Source organism: Dermacentor albipictus, chromosome 1 (assembly GCF_038994185.2).
Source record: "Dermacentor albipictus isolate Rhodes 1998 colony chromosome 1, USDA_Dalb.pri_finalv2, whole genome shotgun sequence".
Taxonomy (NCBI): Eukaryota; Metazoa; Arthropoda; class Arachnida; order Ixodida; family Ixodidae; genus Dermacentor; species Dermacentor albipictus.
In genome coordinates, this window is record NC_091821.1 from 243,823,493 (window position 1) to 243,843,405 (window position 19,913).

The window sequence follows — 19,913 nt, forward strand, 5'->3', positions numbered from 1 at the left end:
TTCAAGAGCCTCAGGTGGTAAAAGACGAATCCGGAGCTAGCCCCCCCCCCCCCCTCTCCCACTACGCCTCTCATAGGCCCTGTGTAACTTGGGACGTTCGGCTGCATTAACCAATCAGCGGGCGCTTCTCTTCTCGATACGCCCAATGCGAAGCTCGCCACCGCGAGACTCTTATTTTACGTGAGCGCTACAGGAAGACAATAAATTCGTCACGCTTCCAAACGGCTGGAATCGGTTAATTACCAATCAATTCCTTCCTTCTGTGTGCCAAGACGAGCGTGACTGTTTTAAAAAAAAAAAGTTTCCGCAGTCCCCTCGGAGGACGAAATGTCCGCGTTGAAACGCTTGCGTAGCATGTGCTTTGCGTCTAAACATCGCTCGGGCATTGAGATCCAGAGACCTCAAAGCCGACATCTACCGGTCTGACGGACGAATGCTGTTGTGGACGCGCTATTTTGCGACCATGCAGTTTGCCAACAGCGATCAGCGTCTGGTCAAGTTGGCGCGCATGTCGCGCGCAATGATTTTAAGATGGCGGCGACCCCCGTCGGCCGAAGCTAAAATGCGCACGCAACGTAACTATTTTGCCTTGAGAGGCGGCACGCCTGTGCTTCGCGCTGACTCTGCAGCGGCACATCTCGAAGCGCGAGCAAGTGGCCGGCCTTGAGCGCTAGACGTAACCGCGCGACGCTTCCTCGTGGAGGCCGGGCCGCGGTCGCCGCGCGCGCTCTCGATCGACCACGCCGTTGTCGCGTCGCGCGCACACCCGCGAGATGTCGAAGCGACGGGCATTCGTCGACGACGTTTCTGCAGCGTCCTCAGTTCTGCGCTCGACGAGGCGTGGAAAAAATTGCGCAGCCGGGGAAATACGTCCGTTGGCGCGGGTCTCTCTCGTCACATTCTCGGCCAGTGCAGTGAATGTGGCCCAAAGCGGTCGATCGTCCGCGGCCCTATATACTCGGTCGCTGCTGGCCAATGCGAGCTTATGTGCAGTTATTCAAGGGACGTGTCGGCTCTGTTCTTTCGATGGTGAGCTATCGTTATTTAGCCGCTGTTTTCGCAGCCCCGAAGTGCTTTTCTTTTTTTTTCACGATTTAGACCGATATACATCTTATCAACTTTCCGACGATGCTTCGTTTTTTTTTTTTCTTCTTCTTTCCGACTTCCCCGTTTCGAAACTCGACGCAGAGATGCCGAAGGAGCTATGTTTCACGAAAAGATCGGTCGTAATGACACGTTACCAGGTGGGAAGCATAAAATGTTGCCCTTTTATTGGATGTAACCCCGAAAAAAGGGAAGGGCTTTATAGCGTTCTCGTAAGGACAGACCGGCTGGCGAATCCAACAGCTATAGATAGGCGATAATTGGCCCCGCTTAGGGGCAATGTTGTTGTTGTTGATGATGATGATCATCATGATCATGGTGATGATGATGATTCCTTATTTAATGGCACAAACCCACTGTGAGGGATAGGCCACTAACTACGATAGAAAAAACTACGATAAAAAGAAACCCCGAAAACACGCCGTTACGAGTACCAACGTTTCCCTCAGTTTCGGGTCCGGTGACACATGTAAACAGTCAAACGTTCGGCTAATACCGGGTGTGTTTGCGAAAGCTTCGTTATTCTATCAGTATGTCGGGAACATAGTTACATAACTGTTGATTGCCTTTCTTCAAGACGCGGAGAAAGCATGCCAGGCTAACCCCGCTTGTTGCTACACCGCTACCACCAGTTCACGAAGCTTTTCGTTCGTAAGTGTTTTTTTGCCTTTGGCCCGCCGCCCTCGTGATCAATATACGCCCACCGCCGCGAATGGCTTGATTCTGCTCTTACGAGCAGTTGTACTGTAAGAACTCCTTTCGTGAATTCGAGCCCTGGGCCATTAGTAAAAAAATATATATATATAGAAGAAAAAGAGATGACACATGTTACGTATAGTGGCCACCGCGATGTGGCCATTTCCGCGGGGATGGTCTCGTTATCACGTCGACCGCAATCGTGATTGGCGGGCGTCCGAACGCCGGCCAATATGAAAATGCTTTCACGTATCAGATAACTATACAGGCCCATCGTATTCAGGGACCGCATTCACAAAGCTTTTCGTTCGTAAGTACCCTTTGTAATAGGCTGGCCGCCTTCGCTAATAATATGTGCAGCATAGGGATTGGCTGAAATTCGCTCTTAGGAACCGAACAATTATAGCGTAAGAGCTTTTTCTCTGAATACGGGCCTCGTTCTTTGCGTATTAGACGTGATGACGCGTTCTGTGCCAATGCCGTTAGATAGTCGCAGCCTATGCCCGCGATGGCTGCAGTGCCCAGTTCTTGATTCCAAGCGAAAAAAGAAAAAAATACAACTCCTCGGTGCGTGATGCCATGCACAAGAAATAAAAGCAGTAACGAGCGAAGCATACCCCAAGAGCCAAATTTCACAAAGCGTTTCGTTCGTAAGTGCTTTTTACTATTGGCCAGCCGCCTTCGTTAATATGTCCAACATCAATGGTAGGCTGGAGTTTTCCGAACAAATCTAGCCTGTTGAGAGCACTCTGTGAATGCGGCCCCAGGTGCGTACATGCCTACTGTGAACAAAAGTGTTTTCATTTTACCTCTTTTTCTTTCTTTCTTTTCTATCTTGTGCTCCGCTCGATTGGACCAGGCAAGTCCACAACCGGAAGGAACTCGGGCCAGCACACGGCCCCGTACGCGCTCGGTGCTGGCGGCGCCGTTGAGCGCGCGCCCAATTAGCGCAGGGCCAAGGAAGCGGCCGGTCCCAAGGAGCGCGCTCGGCGGTGCCGACCAGCGCGCGGATATATGGCGGCGGCGGCGCCTTTCGTCGCTCGCTTCTGATCGCGCACTCTGCAGGCTTGCGAAACCGCGCTCGAGATATCGCCGGCAAGTTGCACATTAGAGACCCGTCCGCCTGAATCACCGCGTTCTTCCACGTACGAAATTAGATTCGCCAGCCCTCAAGATTTCTGGTCGCTTGGCATGTTATATATAACAAAAAAAAGAAGAAAGAAAATTAAAAGGGTAGGTAGTATTCTCAGCCAGAAGCGTCGTCAATGAATAATGTCATCCGCGTCTTGAGTGTTCGTTGCGCCCGAGCTAATGTTATACGTTCCTGAATATGATTACTGTCACTCACTTTGCTAAAGAATGTGGGGCTGAATTCGCGAAGCTTCTCGTTTGTAAGATTAACTGTCTGCTGTTGGCCGGCTACCTTCACTAATATATGTCCAACGTCACTATTGGCTGGCTCTTCTTCTTGTAATCAATCAGTTCTACGTTAGCGTAACAAGTTTCTTGTGAATGCGGGCCCTAGCTGCCCTTTACCTTGTCCGCTTATTTCGTCCGCTATTTACTATTTTTCCCCCAGGCCCTTACGTTACTTCCTTCCATTTGTAGTATACAACTCTCTGGATTGAGTAGAAATTTCGCACCGCTTCACGTGTTTGTGATCTTATTGTTTTATGTGGAATTGTGCCACCTGGCATATATGTTTCATATTTGTTTTCGTGCGTGTCAGCGACGAGTGTTGTCAATGGTATTTTAGTTTGCAATGCGGATATCTGCAGTGTTTTGAAGCAGCTGAGATAGAAGCGCGTCATTATTAAACACTTTGTTGCCTGCGCGAGCTGCATGTGTACGACTTATTTAGAAAATGTTGAAGCGCAATAACAAGAGTCCACAAGGACGGACGGGACGTCACGCACGCGTCGCCTTGCTTGTGGGCCCGTGTCTGGCGCTTCATTTTTCAAATATGCGTCACCGACTGGCCCAATGCTCTTCTGACGCGTAATGCTCCAGCTGGTAAGTTAAAACAGTGACAAATGAGTTTGCCGCGCGCGCCGTGCAGGTGGCGGAAAGACGGAAACTGGGACGCACCGCTTTCCATTTTAGACTGAAAAAGAAGAGAATGTACAAAGAAAGAAAGAAAGAAAGAAAGAAAGAAAGAGAGAAAGAAAGAAAGCTCGAGCAGTGCCAACGGTATACTACTCAGCGGGGCATCCGGTCTCCCGGGCAGAGGACACAGCCTTGACCGAGCGGCGCGCGCCTCATTGTGCCATCGGTAACACCCGAACTCTTCCCGGTTCGTCTCTCGCGCAGTGGACGCTGCGCTGACGGGAGACGCGTGTTTTCGGCACGGGCAGAGCGGAAACGTCCGTTCCTGCGATGACCCGGCCGTCCGAAGTGACCGGCCGGCACTCGGGTGGCCACAGGTGTTGCTCGACTTGCGAGCCTACGCAAACTCTTTCTTTCCGGCGGCCGCCGCACCGGTGTACGGAGTCATCGACGGCACCGCGCGGTGAGCAGCAGCCGGTGGGAGACGCGACGCTGTGTGTACACGCCCGCGCGCCGTGGCGCCCACGTCTTCCCGCATTGCGCAAGGAGGGTTCGCCGGCCGAGACCGCGCGGCCCCGCGAGCGGGTTCTTCCGAACCGAGGTGAGGGGCCGCCTTCGCGGACGAGCACCGCGCGCGCCCGTGAAACCACCCGCTTGTCGACGCCACTTCTCACCTGGGCCCCGCCTGCCGCGTCGTCAACGGCGCCGCGCGCGCTTTGCGGTTTCGTCGATCCCGCCGACCGTTCCCGCTCCGGCTGGCGGCGCTTAATTGCGCGCGGTTTATAATAACGCGCTCCCCAGTTATTTCTTTCTCCACTCCTTCTCACCTTTTTATGTGTGTTCGTGTGTTTACTTTTCTCGTGCCGCTTAAGAAGCGTTTGCGGAAGACGCGATCCCACGCGTGGGCCAACGCATGTTCTGGCATGGATCTCGACTGGCACGAGAGAAACCCTTGGCGGACGAAGCGCGTCTAACCTTGCACCGGCGCTGCTGGCGACACACGTGCGGACAAGCGATGCACCTGGTAAAATTTGCTGTGCGTATAGCGTCATTTTTCAAGTTGTGTTATCCCGGATTGTTTAAGAGGACAGCATAATGCTGCAAGCAGTTGCTCCCTTTGTAAGGGAGCAACTGCTTTTCCCAGTTGTATTTATTTTGTAAAATTTTCTTGCTCCACGATAGAGTATGTGTACATTGCTTGTGCCGAGTTATAGAGTGGCGTACTGTATCAGGGTGTACCGGACATGAAGATACTGCATACGGGAAAAGGAGTTACTCCCTTATAAAGGCATTGCGATCACTCCCTTTTCTCTTGCAGGATAAAATAATTGCCGACATGTTATTAACGCGCATCGATGCTAGAACTGTTCTTAATTACTGCTTCGGCTGGTCTCGTCTCGAAGTTGGTCCCGATTTCCTTGACAAAAGGACTCGATGCGACGAGCAGTCATACCCGACCAACTCGTCACAGCGAGCACTATAGCGACCTTGACGCTGACGTCAGTAGCGCATCCACTCGGCGCAATCGTCAGTTTGCTAGCCAAGCATTTGTCGTCGGGTGCAGGTGCGCGATTGCGGCGATTTCCCGAAGAATCATCAGAGGAACACTTAACGGTAGGTATATGCAGTTCCAAGTTTGCGCGCTTGCTTGGTATCACAATACATCAACGCTCGAGTCGATAGCTGTTAATTTCTACATTAATTCGCGATGTTTTTACATCTTTTGCTCATTACCGACACATTCCTTTTGGCGTCAGAGCTACTTTGCTTCTGAAAGACGATACTATAGAAAGAGAAAGCATTTCGCTGTGCATGTTGCGCGGGCTCACGGCATCAGTTCGAAGTGAGCGCTCGTCACGTGTATTTCTTCTCTTCCCAGTCGAGCGCCCTTTTCTCAGCTGCAGTGTGTATAACAAGTCATTTATCCTGGCTCGCTTGGCTGACTATCACGGGCCCTTGTACTGTACATCTTCTAGTCTTTTCATAGTCATGCAAGGTCATGTCAGAGCCACGTTTGGAAGGTCGTGCAACACAGCGAATATAAGCTTTATAACGTCGATAAGCGGGCACAAATGGCAAATTTTTGTCCGCATAGACTCGTAGTACAACATTGAAGCTATCTCGCAAGACCTTTTCACGATGGGCGTGTGTGCTGAACCAGCAAATCTTTTTGTTTGTTTCTTGTTTTGTCAAAAGCGTGAAGAATATGTACGCAGCGCGCGTGCCCCAATCTGTTGCAATGTCATTCGGTGACGCGCCTGTACACAGATATATTCCTGTCGCTCCGGTGTTTTCACAATACGAGAAGAGTTCTTGCCCTCCAGAGCTTCAGTACCCCTCTCGCGCGTGGGAGGCGGCTCACAAAACGCAATGACTTCCTTGAACAGTCTCTATATATACTCGCATCTCGGCTGCTCTATAACATGAACTATAAACAATTCTTTGTGCAGGGTCCGGATCACAAACACTTCCCCGAAGTGTCAGTACAAGCGAGCTATAGTGCTTCACGATGATATTGTTTATTTACTTATATATATTTGTAAATAGTCTCATTAATGCTCCTGCGCTAGTATCTAGCTCTCCCTACACGTCCTTTTCCCCCTAAACGCCGCTCCCTGCTGCTGACGGCCGTTCAGGTGTCAGCAGAAGTAGCTAGACAGTTATGCAATCAGCAGAAGCTTCCTTCGATTCCCTTCCTTTCGCATTGTATAGATGAGTGAAACAACCGCTTACTGCCCAACCAAGCAGATCGGCCACAGATTCGAAACACAGCCTTCGCGCTTTCCACGTATACGACTGGGCGTTACCAAGACACGGCACGATCGCAATGAACAGCGATTCTGGTTACGGTCTGCGAGAGCAAATGTTCAAAATCCGTCGTCGGGAAGCCATCTCCTGTTGCTGCTATACGGTCGCCCAGTCTCGATCTATTTGTCGGTGGAGCCGCAGGAGCAGGAGCCGCAGCGCCCTCTGCCGGGGCAGGCTGTACACGTCAATGCTTTTACCTGCGACAGCCTGTGCATGTTCCCTCGTTTGCAACCGCTGTGTTCCTCCGTGTGTATAATGGCCAGTGCTTGTTGGGGGGGGGGGGGGGTGACTGCTTCACTACATCCTATAAGTATATATATGTAGGTATACGTGGGTATGCAGCCGAGTGCTGTTTCAATTTAGCAAACTTCAGGCATAAAATATACAGGGTGTCACAACTATCATGCACCGAGATTTAAAAATATGCAAATGCGACGTAGCTGGACAGAACCAAGCTTGGAATGGTAAACCGCCTCTCGCGAACTCCCGATTTTAGCGAGGCGGTCGCGCCACACACCGCTCCGTCTGCAACGTACCGCACGAAACGGATTGTCCGCGCCAGCCAATATATCGCGGAATGAAAACACTTGTACAGCTGGGCTCAAATTTCGCATTAGGGAGTATCGTGATCCTCGGTGATTTTTTTTTTTTTGTCGTATTTCGTAGGCTTTTGCTTTTTCTGGGCGAAAACAACGAGAAATATTTTAGCACGAAAAAAAAAAATGTATCCGAGGTTATTGAGGTACTCCACAATTTTAGAATTGATATGTTTTAGGTTGAAGCAATAATTAAAATGACGACCAAATTAATATTAAATAATATTAATGTTTAGTGTACCCGCCGTGGTTGCTTAGTGGCTATGGTGTTTGCCTGCTAAGCACGAGGTTGCGGGATCGAATTCCGGCCATGGCGGCTGCGTTTCGATGGGGGCGAAATGCGAAAACACCCGTGTACTTAGATTTAGATGCACGTTAAAGAACCCCAGGTGGTCGAAATTTTCGGAGACACCCACTACGGCGTGTCACATAATCATTCGTGGTTTTGGCACGTAAAACCCCTTAATTTTTTATTAATATTTAGTGTTGAAAATTACTGGTTGTAAGTACACACGGCTACCGCTAATACGCAGTTGGTATAATTTCTCTATAGCTTTTTCTTTTTTAAATCTTGGTCCAAGTTATCTGGGACACCTGGTATATGTGTCATATACGTGAGCAATGACGCGATTTCCCTCTCGCTCTCTCTTATACAACCTAAATGCTCAGTAGCGAAGGAAGGAATGGGCAATGTCAATCAGTAGGTTGCATTCACGGGCTTGCCTACGGACTCACGTTGAATATATATATAAATAGACAAAGGCTGTCATCTTTAGAAGCATTTGCCTTTCATAAGAATGCGTGTCATTGTCCGAGTTCAAGCTTGCGAAACTATTTTTTTTTCCTCGCGGTGGTAAGATCCGTCGGTGTCGCTGAGCCTCTGGGAAATGCTTTGCGCAATAGTAATATAGGAACGTCACATTGCCTTGACTTTCGTAAGCATCTTTCTCCGTTACGCGGGTTGTTGCATCACATAGGCGGCAGCGGCGCATCGAGGGAACTGCGCCTAAATCAGTCCCTGCTTTTTCGCAGGTGCGCATCGACTCTCTTGAGACGGCATTCATCGCACCTTGGCTGCTGCTGACGAGGGGCTGCGGAAGTTCGTGGCCAAACCAGTCGCATCTTACCGGAGCCAGCCGCATCTTTCATCAAGCGCCACTGTAGACGAATAACTTATAACGCGGCCGAAATCAAGCACTGCGTCGCATTGGAAGCAGCGGCGGCATCGAGGGAACATCGCCTAAATCAGTGCCTGCTTTTTCGCAGGTTAGTGTTTCTGAATCCTTCATTCCCCTTGTTACCTGCGGCGTTGTACTTCATGCTGCTGCTGCTGCCAAATAGTGAGCATGACTTCCAATATGATATGTTCGACTTGCGAGGTTACGGCTCACTGAGTCGGATTCCTTTATTGCGTGCAGTGACTGTACTCTTACTTTTCTCACCGGAAAATGTTAAGGAATTTCTGATACTACGCTAAAGACTAAGGGACAAGCGTGCCGTCTAGCTTGGCGCTGCACGACTTGCCGGTGACAGAAAATTCGAGTGCCGCCACAGAGTGCAAGGGATGATTCTGATCAACAAGACATTCGGATTATGTTAGAGAATATAACTTCGAAGCTTGACCAATTGTTGCCGCTGAAGGAAGTAGTTGAAGGCATTGAGGACTCTTTGTAATTCTGGTCGGAGCAGTACGATGAACCGCGACAACGCAAGCACAGAAATGGAACAGGAAATTAAGGAACTAAAGCGCCGAACCGAAAAATCACAGCCCCTTCCAGTCCGTGAAGATGGTGGAACAGCGAAGCTGTGTTAGTTATACACCGAGCGTTAAACCATGGAAGTCAAACTTCGCAAGCAGTCTGTATTGTAGATCTTTTGTTTTACCATTGTTTCACTTCATTTTCGCTTTTGCGTGCTTCGCGTGGTGAGCATGCTTTAGGGGTACTTTTTTTGCGGTTCCCCCATGCAGTGTTTTTTTGCGCGTTTCACCTCCAACTCTCGCTGACGCTCGCGGTAGGCAGCTTCTTCCTCAGGAGTACGCACTACTCGTTGTCTCCCCATAGTTGTAGCTGGGATGGAGTGTGCGGAACCACTAATCCAAAGCTCCGTATATTGGGCGCAAAACCCACCACTGGAGATGATGGCGCTGCAATCGTTTTGACGATTGGTTGGATTGTTTTGACGATTGACGTGGCTGCTGGCACTTCTTGTGGCAGCAAGAAGTGCCGGCAGCCGCGCGCTCCTAGTATCGCGTTTCAATCGCTGGGCGCTGTTCGTTGGCCGCAAACCACCAGCATAACACTTGTTTCTTTCGCGGCAGGGTGGAATCAATCGTCAATAAATTCGATGCCGATCTGGCTCGATGGCCGAAAATGCGCCGTGTGACCACCGTATAAGATAGCATTCTCGCAGGGGGAAAGGGCTCACTCCAACCCCTTTTCCTCTGTTGAGCTCTCCCTCTCCCGCCAGGTCACGTGGCCCCTTTTTAGCGAAGTCCGACAACGACGGCACAGAGTCCGCATAAACAGCTTCGCTGTAAAACTCGAGGTAAGCGAGAGCGACGTCAGTCAGCTTCAAGCCGAAATTGACGCCCTTAAATTGAAGAGCCTGCGCCTTAATCTTGAATTCCACGGCATCAGGCACACGGAAAAAGAAAATCTGGTCGATAAGCTATATAAATGTGCTAGCCGCGCAGCTTGAGCATCCAGAGCTAACGGCTAATGACGTGGTCGTGGTTCACCGTCAGCCGTCAAAAAGAAAAAAAAAAAATCTCTAGTATTATCTGTCGCTTTGCCCGGGCAGACTGATGGGGACTGTTGGTGGCAAAGCAGGAGAAAGCTGCGTGATATGGATCACGAGGTCTTCATAAACGAAAATGTGACGAAAAGGACGCGTGCTTTACTGCACGAAACAAAAACGTGGGCTAAAAGGGCAAAATACAAATATGCGTGCGCATGCAAACCCGACGGTGGCCAGGCGGTGACGATTCTCGCCGAGGCTGATCTAGACAAGCTCGGCTAAGACAGGTGTCATTTGCTGATAACCATATGGCCGACGCAAACAGGGAAACTTACGTATTGCCCCGAGTATGTGAGCAGTAGGTAGGAGAAGCGTTCCTAAAATCATTTAAATGTTTTCACCTGAACATCCGGTCAGTTCTAAGTAAATGTGAACTTTGTTTGTTCTTTGAACAACTACAGCTTTCATTTGTTGCAATATTATTAACGAAAACGTGGTGTACTGACAATGCAGATGTTTTCCGTCTTCCATCCTATAATACCTTTTATCTAAATCGTTCCTATGCACGCGGCGGTGGGGTATGCATTTTGATTAGGGAAGGACTTACATGTGAACTATTGCCCGAACTCTCTGCAAGTACACATCACTGCGAAATCTTGTCAATCAAATGACAGGATATGATAATAACTGTCTGCTATCGTCCTCCCAATGGCACTGTGTCAACTTTTTTTAACTATATAGAAGCAATTACAGAATTTGTAAAACAAAAAAATTGCTTTGATTTTATTTGTGATGGAGACATTAATATTAATATGATGAAGAATGATTTCTCGAAGTTTAAACTTGATATTTTACTGACAGCAAATGGCCTAGTGAATGTAATTAACCTACCCACTAGGATCACTCAGCATTCTTCATCTTTAATTGACTTTCTTTTTTTACAAATATAAATTATGCAAACGTCAAAGCGCTTATGATCTCAGTGATCACCTACCTTTATTCCTTTGTTGTAAGGTACCTGTACGTAGTAAGAGGCCCATATTAACTCACATTATAGAGAAAATTACACAAGAAAACTTCTCCAGATTTCGGGAACAAATGGAATATATTTCTTTGGGAAGAAGTGTTGAAATGCAGCGACGCAAAAAGGGCCTATGAAATATTTCTTCGTATTCTAAAACCAATATATGCAGCCAGCATTCTCGCTATCCGTGTTAAGCAAACGAAAAAAAAATTGGAAACCTTGGATAAGCTCAGCCCTCCTTTTCAGGATCGAGGAGAATATATTACAAGTTTACTCAAAGTAAAGATGCTGGGCTTTTTCTTCAGTTTAAATCATGCCGTAACCGTCTGGATAAGGACATATATAAAAATAAAGCAGGGCGTGACTACTTTGCAAATTTCTTCGGTGCTACAGCTTATGTGGAAGAGTCTTAAGTCTGTCTTAAAGCAGAACGCGGTGCCTGATAAAATTACAAATCTAGAAATAAATGATCAGGAACTTCCAGGTACACTGCCTGCAGACGCCTTTAATAAGCGCTTTACTAGTGTCGTTAACATGCCCGTTGTGCAATATAACGTAAATAGCATTGCCTATGTTACAAGCACATTTTTTTTGTAAATGAAATTGAAGTTAATGATATAATTAATAACCTTAATATAAGTAACACAAAAGACATCGATGGATTCGAGATTTTAGCCCCTCGTGTTTCTTATATATTTAACCTCTGTCTTAACCAGGCTGTTTTTCCTCGTCAAATGCAAGTAGCTCGTGTAACAGTGTTGCACAAACAAGGTAATAAAAATGACATGGGTAATTGTCGCCCCATATCAATCCTTCCTGCATTTTCGAAAATTCTAGAAAAAAGTAATTTTAGATCACTTTATTGAATTCAAACAAAAACATGACCGTATAACTCCGTCCCAGTTAGGTTTCCGTAAGGGTTTCAGCGCTGAGCTTGCGCTATTAGCTCAGAAAGAATTAATCTTAACCGCAGTTGACGAGGGAAAATTGGTCTTACGGAATTTGTGAGAACCTTACCAAAGCCTTCGACCGTATAAACCATTCCATTCTAATGGAATGGTTCCATTCTAATGGAATGGAACCATTCCATTCCACCTTCCTCAGTTGACCCGTACAGACTTTGAGGCCTTACACAGGCTGCCTGCCAAGCCTGGCAGGGCCTCGGTAATATTAGTTCGTTTCACATCACGTGTCATGCGCGATGAATGGATGGCAAAGAAAAACGAACTTACAGCTGCTCAATTGGCGATACATTTCAGAGACAATTTGACACCGCAGAATAAGAAACTTTTGTGGATGATGAAGGCAAAGGCGCGGGAAATGCACTACGAGTTCGCATGGCAAAAGGATGGAAAGCTTTTCATGCGTAGGGCATCTGGCCAGCGGGCAGTGCGCATCAATTGCGAAGCTGATCTTGATAAGATTCGTTGAGCGGCCACAAGATTGCACTGCTTATAATTTTCGTTGTTGTGATTTCTGCTTTCGATGACTGACTTCGCTAAGGTTATGTATCACGATGTTTCTTCTTTTAAATCCCTAGTACATACCCTGCGCAGAAAAAGCGATAACATGTCAGTTTTCCACGCAAATATAAGAAGCTTGAGGAACAAGCAACTTGAAACAGAGGCATTTTTTTAATCCCTTGATTACAATTTTAACTTCATTGCATTTACGGAAACTTGGTTTCAGAATGTTCAAGATGTACACTTTTCCGGCTATAGGTCTGAAGGTGTTTATAGATCAGGTCGCAGAGGTGGAGGAACTTCTTTGTATATTAAAGATGACATTGCCTATGATGTCTTGTCGCAGTTTTCTGGTATTACTGCGCATTATGAATCAATCGTTGTTAAGAGTGCTGGAACAGTCATTGCTTCAATTTATCGCCCGCCTTCTGGTGAAGCTACAGCATTCTTTGAATATATTACGTCTGTTTTTGAATATGTGTCCTCTGCAATGCTTCCCATTGTCCTGGTTGGTGATTTTAACATTGACTTACTAATAGACAGTTCACAGTCTGGACAATTTTTAGACATAATTGAGTCATTCTCTTGTACAAATGTTATACGCTCGCCGACAAGAATAACCGGATTAAGTCAAACTTTGATTGATCTGTGTGTAATTAGTCATGATGAAAGTGATGTTATACCGGGCATTTTTTCAGTCGATTTGAGTGATCACTTACCTGTGTTTTGTATCTTTCCTGTTCCAAAAAACAAAATACATCCTGCTCGCATTCCCCCAGTACCTTATCGCAGTTTTAATCAAATGAGCCTCTCTGCTTTTCACTCGATGATCGAGTGTGTTGACTGGTCGGATGTTTACGAGGAAGAAAACGCAAGCATTTCATACGACATCTTTCTACAAAAAGTTAAATGTTGCTATGAAGAAGCTTTTCCTTTGCGTTATGCGAAAAAAGCACATAAAAATGTAGAAAACCATGGGTAACAAAAGAGTTACTTCAAAGAATAAAAGCCCGTGATATTATGTACCGGCAATTTATTAATCTAAAAGATATCTCTCTTCTAATTGAGTATAAGAAAATTCGAAACAAGTTAAATTCTGATCTCAAGAAAGCTCGATGTGAATATTACAAGAATAGGTTTATTGCTGTTTCTCATGACCCTAAAAAAAATTTGGAGCACATTACGATTGCTTATTGGTCAACAACAGAACAGCATCCCTGGTACACTAATTACTGATGGTGTCGAATACAGTAAAGAGACTTTGTCAGATAAATTCAATTCCCACTTTTCATCTTCAGGCGCATATTCATCTTCCAGCACTCAGCTAGATGCACAGAAATATATATCCTCTTGCATTACGAATTCTATATTCATGTCTCCTTGCAGTGAAATAGAGATAAACTCTTTTCTTAAGAAGCTAAATAAAAATACTGCTGCCGGTAATGATGACATTAAAGCTACTCCAATTATTTTCGTTGCTAACCTTTTATCAGCACCTTTGCAGCATATTTGCAACAGAGCATTATCAACAGGCATTTTTCCAGTTAATATGAAAATAGCTAGGGTTGCGGTCTTGCACAAAGGTGGTCCTTTGAATAATCTTAACAATTATCGACCGATTTCGGTGTTACCTTTATTCTCAAAGGTTTTAGAGCACATAATAAAAACAAGAATAACCAAGTTTCTTGATGAACATGAATTGCTGATCAAGGAACAATTCGGCTTTCGCGAGAAAAAATCTACTGAAACAGCTTTACTTAGTATCAAAGAAAAATTAGCAAAGAATATTGATAGCAAGGTGTTCACCCTAGGAATTTTTTTAGACTTCCGAAAAGCATTTGACTCGGTCAAGCATAATATACTGTTTGAAAAATTACCACATTACGGCATTCGAGGGGTAGCTCTACAATTAGTACGCAGTTACTTAACAGACAGGCTACAGTATACGTTCCTTCACGGGTATAAATCTCAGCTGCAGCCTTTGAAATTCGGTGTACCACAAGGTTCTATACTCGGTCCACTCTTTTTTACTATCTACATAAATGATATCGTGCCGGTACCACAATCTTCCTCTATAGTTCTGTATGCGGATGATACCAGCTTGTTTTTCTCTGGAAGCCGTTTAAGAGATTTGGAAATCGCGGCGAACGAATGGTTGATATCGCTTTCTTACTGGCTTGAGTGTAACCAGCTAGAATTAAATGTTAGTAAAAGTAAATATATTTTATTCAAAGGCAGAAATAAACGCGAAGATTACACCATTTCTGTTAGATTTAAAAATAATGACATCGAGCGTGTCCCGTTGTTTAAATTCTTAGGTGTACTTTTTCATGAAAACCTCAGTTGGACACCGCAAATCAACAAAGTACATGCCAGTATGTCTAGATCAATTTCTGTCTTATATAAACTTAGGTCTCTAGTACCAAACTGGCTAAAGCTCCAGTTATATTATTCACTAGTTCATTCTCATCTCAATTACTGTCTCTTAATATGGGGTACGACTTCAGGAGCGAACCTTGAAAGGTTAAAAATTATACAAAAGAGAGCTGTTCGCTGCATAGAAAATCTGGAACCAACTGAACACACTGCGCCATATTTTATCAAGCTAAAATTGCTTACTGTTAACCAACTTTTTAATCTGAAGCTCGCCTTGTATATTCGCAAAGAAATTGGAAATGAATTGACTAGTTATATGTCTCAGTGCTACCCTACTAATGTTCCCTATGATCTCCGACACGAGCGATTTAGAATACCGTTATTCAGAACCATTTACGGTAATCAAACATTGCTCTACCTTATACCTAACTTTCTCCGCAACAATAGTCATATCCACGAACTTATTGAAAACTGTACTTCTACCCACAGTTTAAAGAAAAATGTCACAATGTACTTACTGTCTGGTGCTCTGTCCTAAATAAGTTCTTGAGTTAAAAAAAAACCTTTTTATTGTTCTATAACCCCTGTGTTCTGCTGCGTTTTCAAACATTTATACATTGTTAGGAATTCTGTTACATTTTGTATAACGCTTGCAAAAACTTTGTACTTTTTAATATGTTGCCATTTATGTACGCGTTTGTGCTTCTTATGGGTGTTGCATTATTGTGTGATTCCGTTACTCAATTTAAAATGCCTAATCACGATATGACCTCTGTTCATGAAAATCTTTTTGTGGCGCTTTAATGTACAAAGCCATTGTTTTTCTTTGTTTTTTTATTCTCACTGCTTCTGAGCAAATGTATGGGTGGAGGGACCTTAGTCAGGCAGAGCTCATCTGCCTTTTAGTCCTTTCAACCCAGGCAATGTATGTCTGAATAAACTGAACTGAACTGAACTGAACTGAACTGAAATGGAGAAATTTTTACGCTATGGCTACCGCGGCAAAGCTGCACACCTGATTAAATCCTATCTACAGTAGCGTGTCCAGACAGTGGACATAAATCAAGATCTCTCCAGTCTGCTTGCTGTATCTTGCGATGTTGCACAAGGTAGCATCTCGGGCCCCTTTCTTTTCAATCTTTACATTAGTGACATTACCAATATAAACTCTGCGGCAAATTATGTAATTTACGCTGATGACACCAGCATTTCTTAAGTAGGAAATTCAGTTGATGAATTAATTGACGAAGCCAATTCAACCTCACAGAAATTAGACGAACGGGCATGCCAAAATAGTTTTAGGTTAAATACAACAAGAACGAAAACTATGATATTTCGCAGTCAAAATAAAAACGTTGTCGTTAATAAAACCATACTACTAAATTCTTCGCCTATCGCTATTGTACCCAGCTTTAAAAGAACATTGGTTGTCGTCTTTCAAGAAACTTCATCCTGGGATGAAATTTGTGTAAGCTTGAAATTTCGTGCACAATTTTCTTTGTTATTTGCGTAATTTTGTGTATGATTTCTGAAAAGTTATAGGCTGATTGGTGTTTGTCATTGCTCTAATCGCCAATGCCGGGGCGTGCGGCTTTGTCAAGCTGTCGAAATGACAGCTTTTTCCGCACGCCGCTTCGTATCGTTACACTGTACTGATGCGAAAAAGAAAAAAAAACCTCATTGCCATTGTCACTGTCACATGTGCACAATGAGATGTCCTCAGATAAGACGCTCGAATGGAGCAAGTGTCAACAGCGCTAAAGGAAATGCCCATTAGATACATGCGGCTCATCAAGTCTGTGTGTAGAGCAGCGTGTCTGCCAATCAGCAACGAGAGCCGGCTCCGCCCTTTGTGCGCTACTAATCCTTCCGTGACGCTTCAATTCAGCCGTCGTCATGCTGAAGGTGATCGCATACGGAAGTTTCTGTTTCTCTTTACGTGTTGGTTGACGCTGCCCATAGCGTCCGCTGCACTGCACGGAATTGGCGAGGTGGAGTAAATCTCGCAGATCCTTGTTCTTTGTACCTAATGGGACGCGTTGTTCGGCTAGTTGGCGATCGCGACGACCGCGTCGAACGCGGACGAAATTAAAAACGAAGACGACAGCAGCGTTCTGTTGTTTGCTGTCTCCTTCAACTGCGCTCAACCTGTTCGCTTGCTCTATAACTATAGTGCTCAGTGACGGGAAGGCTCCGAAGAGTCTGATGGAGGCAGACGCACTAAGAAAGCTGTCGTTCAATATCGTTTACTTGGAGGACCTTCGTGTACCTTCGGCAAATTTCTAGTCGAAGGCTTTAATGTGCGCGAACAGTTAAATCAGGCCCCAAGATGAAGGAAACAGATTAATCGGATGTGCATGTGATGAAGCAAAGGACTCATTGAATCGGGGCCTAAAAAAATTTCCAATTTGTAGTTCAAACCAGCGACTGCAGCGTAACAGGGACTAACTGTACCTGTTTTCGCGCATGCCGTTTACAGCAGGGTCATCGAGCGTCATTTATAACACTAGTATCATAGTATATAGCCAACTAAAATCACCATCGGCGTTCAAGTATACGGCCCGTAGCTCGCACCGTGTCTTTCACATCAATACAATCCGGGTTTCATAACCCGGCCACCGCAGTATTACGAGCGTTGTTGTTGTTTCTATTAATTAGCTGCAACCATATACAAATTTTGCTAGTAAAGAGCCTACTATCCCAGATCACAGATAAGAGGAAAAAAATTTCTTCAGCATGGAAGAGTTATCGAAGTTTGTAATCACTGCAAAGCGAACCCTTTATTCTGGTCGTGAGTTTCATTGTGTTCACGTGCGGTGTATATTCACGATCTATTCGAACAGGTTTACTACAATAAAAAAACTGCGTGCGGGTTCAAAGTTCTTGGTGCACGATCGGATAAGCCCGTTAATAGACGTCGTCGACTGTTGTGTGCATGTGGAGAAGTACCTGTAGCAACGTTCATCTGCGTTTGACTGTTGCAAACGCTTTCGTTATATACTGTTGTGGACTCATAGTCGATAACCTCGACGAATGTTAATAAACGTGAGCGCAGAGAAATGAAAACTATGGCAACGATGCTTTTGGACTAGGAAGTGCACTAATGAAAGTGAAAATTCTCATCCACCCCGACAAAGGACCAAAGGAAATTCGTACGGATTTCTCATAAAGACAGCTTCGCAGCTGAAGAAAAATTCGCCCTGGGACGGAGGGTCGAGCCCGGGGCCACCGCCTCTCCAGGGCGGTCGCTCTATCACCCGATCTAACCAGCAGGCTAACAGGTCGCAGTGCGAGGTCGCATTGACCAACAACCTGAAGCACAGGGGCACTTCATGTGTCGAATCAGTTCTACAAAAGCCCGCAAGGTGGAGGTAGGTTCATCACAGAGAAAATTGCTATCCGCCCTACAGTGGCACGAAGCTACAAAAGAAATCCAACGGATTTCTCAGAAAGAAAGCGAAATCTCAGAAATTCGTATGGGTTTCCTTTGTAAATTTGTACCACAGTCTGGTGGATGGCAATTTTCTCTTCGATGAACCTACCTCCACCTTGCGGGCTTTCGAAGAACTGATTCGCCAAATGTAGTGTTCTCAGGATGACGTCTTTTTTTTTACTTTCTTCCTTTACTTAATGGGGAGAAACTGTTAATGCTGAGTGCCACTTACTAATACCTTTTACACGAGGCACTTCATGCCATTAACAAGAACAGTGCAGAACTTATTGATCACGTATATTCGAGAATACAAGCACAAGCGTCAAACTGCAAGATAACACTGCAAGACCTCAAATGGCTGCCGAGAGTGCCCAGTTACTGAGCGCCTGACAGAGAGAGAGAAGGGAAGACGGAAAGGCAGGGAGGTTAACCAGTAGAAGGATCGACATTTGGGCGAGTCGGTACTGGTTGAACACCTTGAAGGGGCAGCGCAAAAAGACGATGACAGAAGGCAGGAACACATAGGACAGCGCTGAACAGCGCTGTCCTGTGTGTTCCTGCCTTCTGTCACCGTCTTTTAGCGCTGCCCCTTCAAGAGGTTAACCAGACTGAGTCCAGTTTGCTACCCTACACGTGGGGAGGGGAATGGGGAGTGAAAGAGGGAGAGAGAGAACTTAGGTGTAGGATGTCTATAGTCGGGCACTCAAGTCTGTTGCCCTCAGGTAGCGAAAAAGCGCTCGAACTGCTTTCTGGGCCAATGAACTGTGAGGCCAGGCTCCCAAGATCTTCGCTTCCGTAAATGGCCTGTCATCCAGTCTATTTAAGGCACACTGGAGAGTCTCACGTTGATTATCGAAGCGAGAACAGTGGCACAGAAGGTGACTGATGGTCTCTTCACACTTGCACTGAGCGCACATTGGTGAATACGCCATTCCAATACGATAGCTGTAGGTGTTAGTGAATGCTACTCCTACCCACAGCCGACACAGCAGTGTTGCGTCACGTCGTGGAAGGTTCGCCTGAGTATTGTTCCTTGTTTACGGGGGTTCTTGAACTGTCTTCTAGTCTAATACACATCGCAATATGATTTGCTCAACAAAATTATGCGCTGTCTTAACTGGGAGATTGATCGACTAGCCTTCAGGTGAATCATCAGTGATCTTATTAAAATGTTTTTGATAACGAATATCAACGTTCATATCAGCATTAAGAATATCAGCGTGCACCACCACCTTCTACCTCAAACAACTCGGTAACTTACCGAACAAGGAATCCCTAAACGACTGCTATTCGAGCCCTAAATGTTGTTCTTTTTCTACCACAGCTTCATTAACTTGGGTTTAATGGCACAAAAGCAACTAAGGCCATGCTGCGCCAGTCACAAGACAAAAGGAAACGCAACGTTAAAGCAGGTAAACCTGCATTGAAAGAAGAAGAAAAGTTGAACTAGCTTGGGTAACACTGAACTTTCTGGATGCTCTGCTCATTGGAAGTGAAATGGAGGGCTTTGTATAAAGTACCGTATTTTCACGCTTCTAACGCGCACTTTTTTAAAATAAAACGTGCGTTAAAATTTGCACGTGCGTTACAATCGTAAGTATGCGCAAATCAAAGAGGAAAGCGCTTCT

At 45.6% G+C, this 19,913-nt stretch overlaps 2 protein-coding genes across 4 annotated transcripts in view; one reads left to right on the forward strand and one right to left on the reverse strand.

The window, feature by feature from the left end:
• The window catches only part of LOC135907893 (uncharacterized), a 63,310-nt gene that overhangs the window by 11,018 nt on the left and 32,379 nt on the right, over positions 1-19,913 (reverse strand). The gene's annotated exons all lie outside the window — the stretch shown is intronic.
• Mettl4 (Methyltransferase like 4) overlaps positions 4,590-19,913 on the forward strand; it is a 107,087-nt gene continuing 91,763 nt past the window's right edge. The window contains exons 1-2 of one of the 3 annotated variants that reach the window (XM_065439657.1): positions 4,590-4,882; positions 8,283-8,516. Coding sequence is in view for 1 of the 3 variants with exons in the window: in XM_065439655.1 (XP_065295727.1) it covers positions 8,569-8,590 (22 nt within the window). In the remaining 2 variants the exon portion in view is untranslated. Of the gene's footprint in view, positions 4,883-8,282; positions 8,517-8,553; positions 8,591-19,913 lie in introns of those variants that run through there. The other 2 variants (XM_065439656.1, XM_065439655.1) reach the window with 2 other exon arrangements.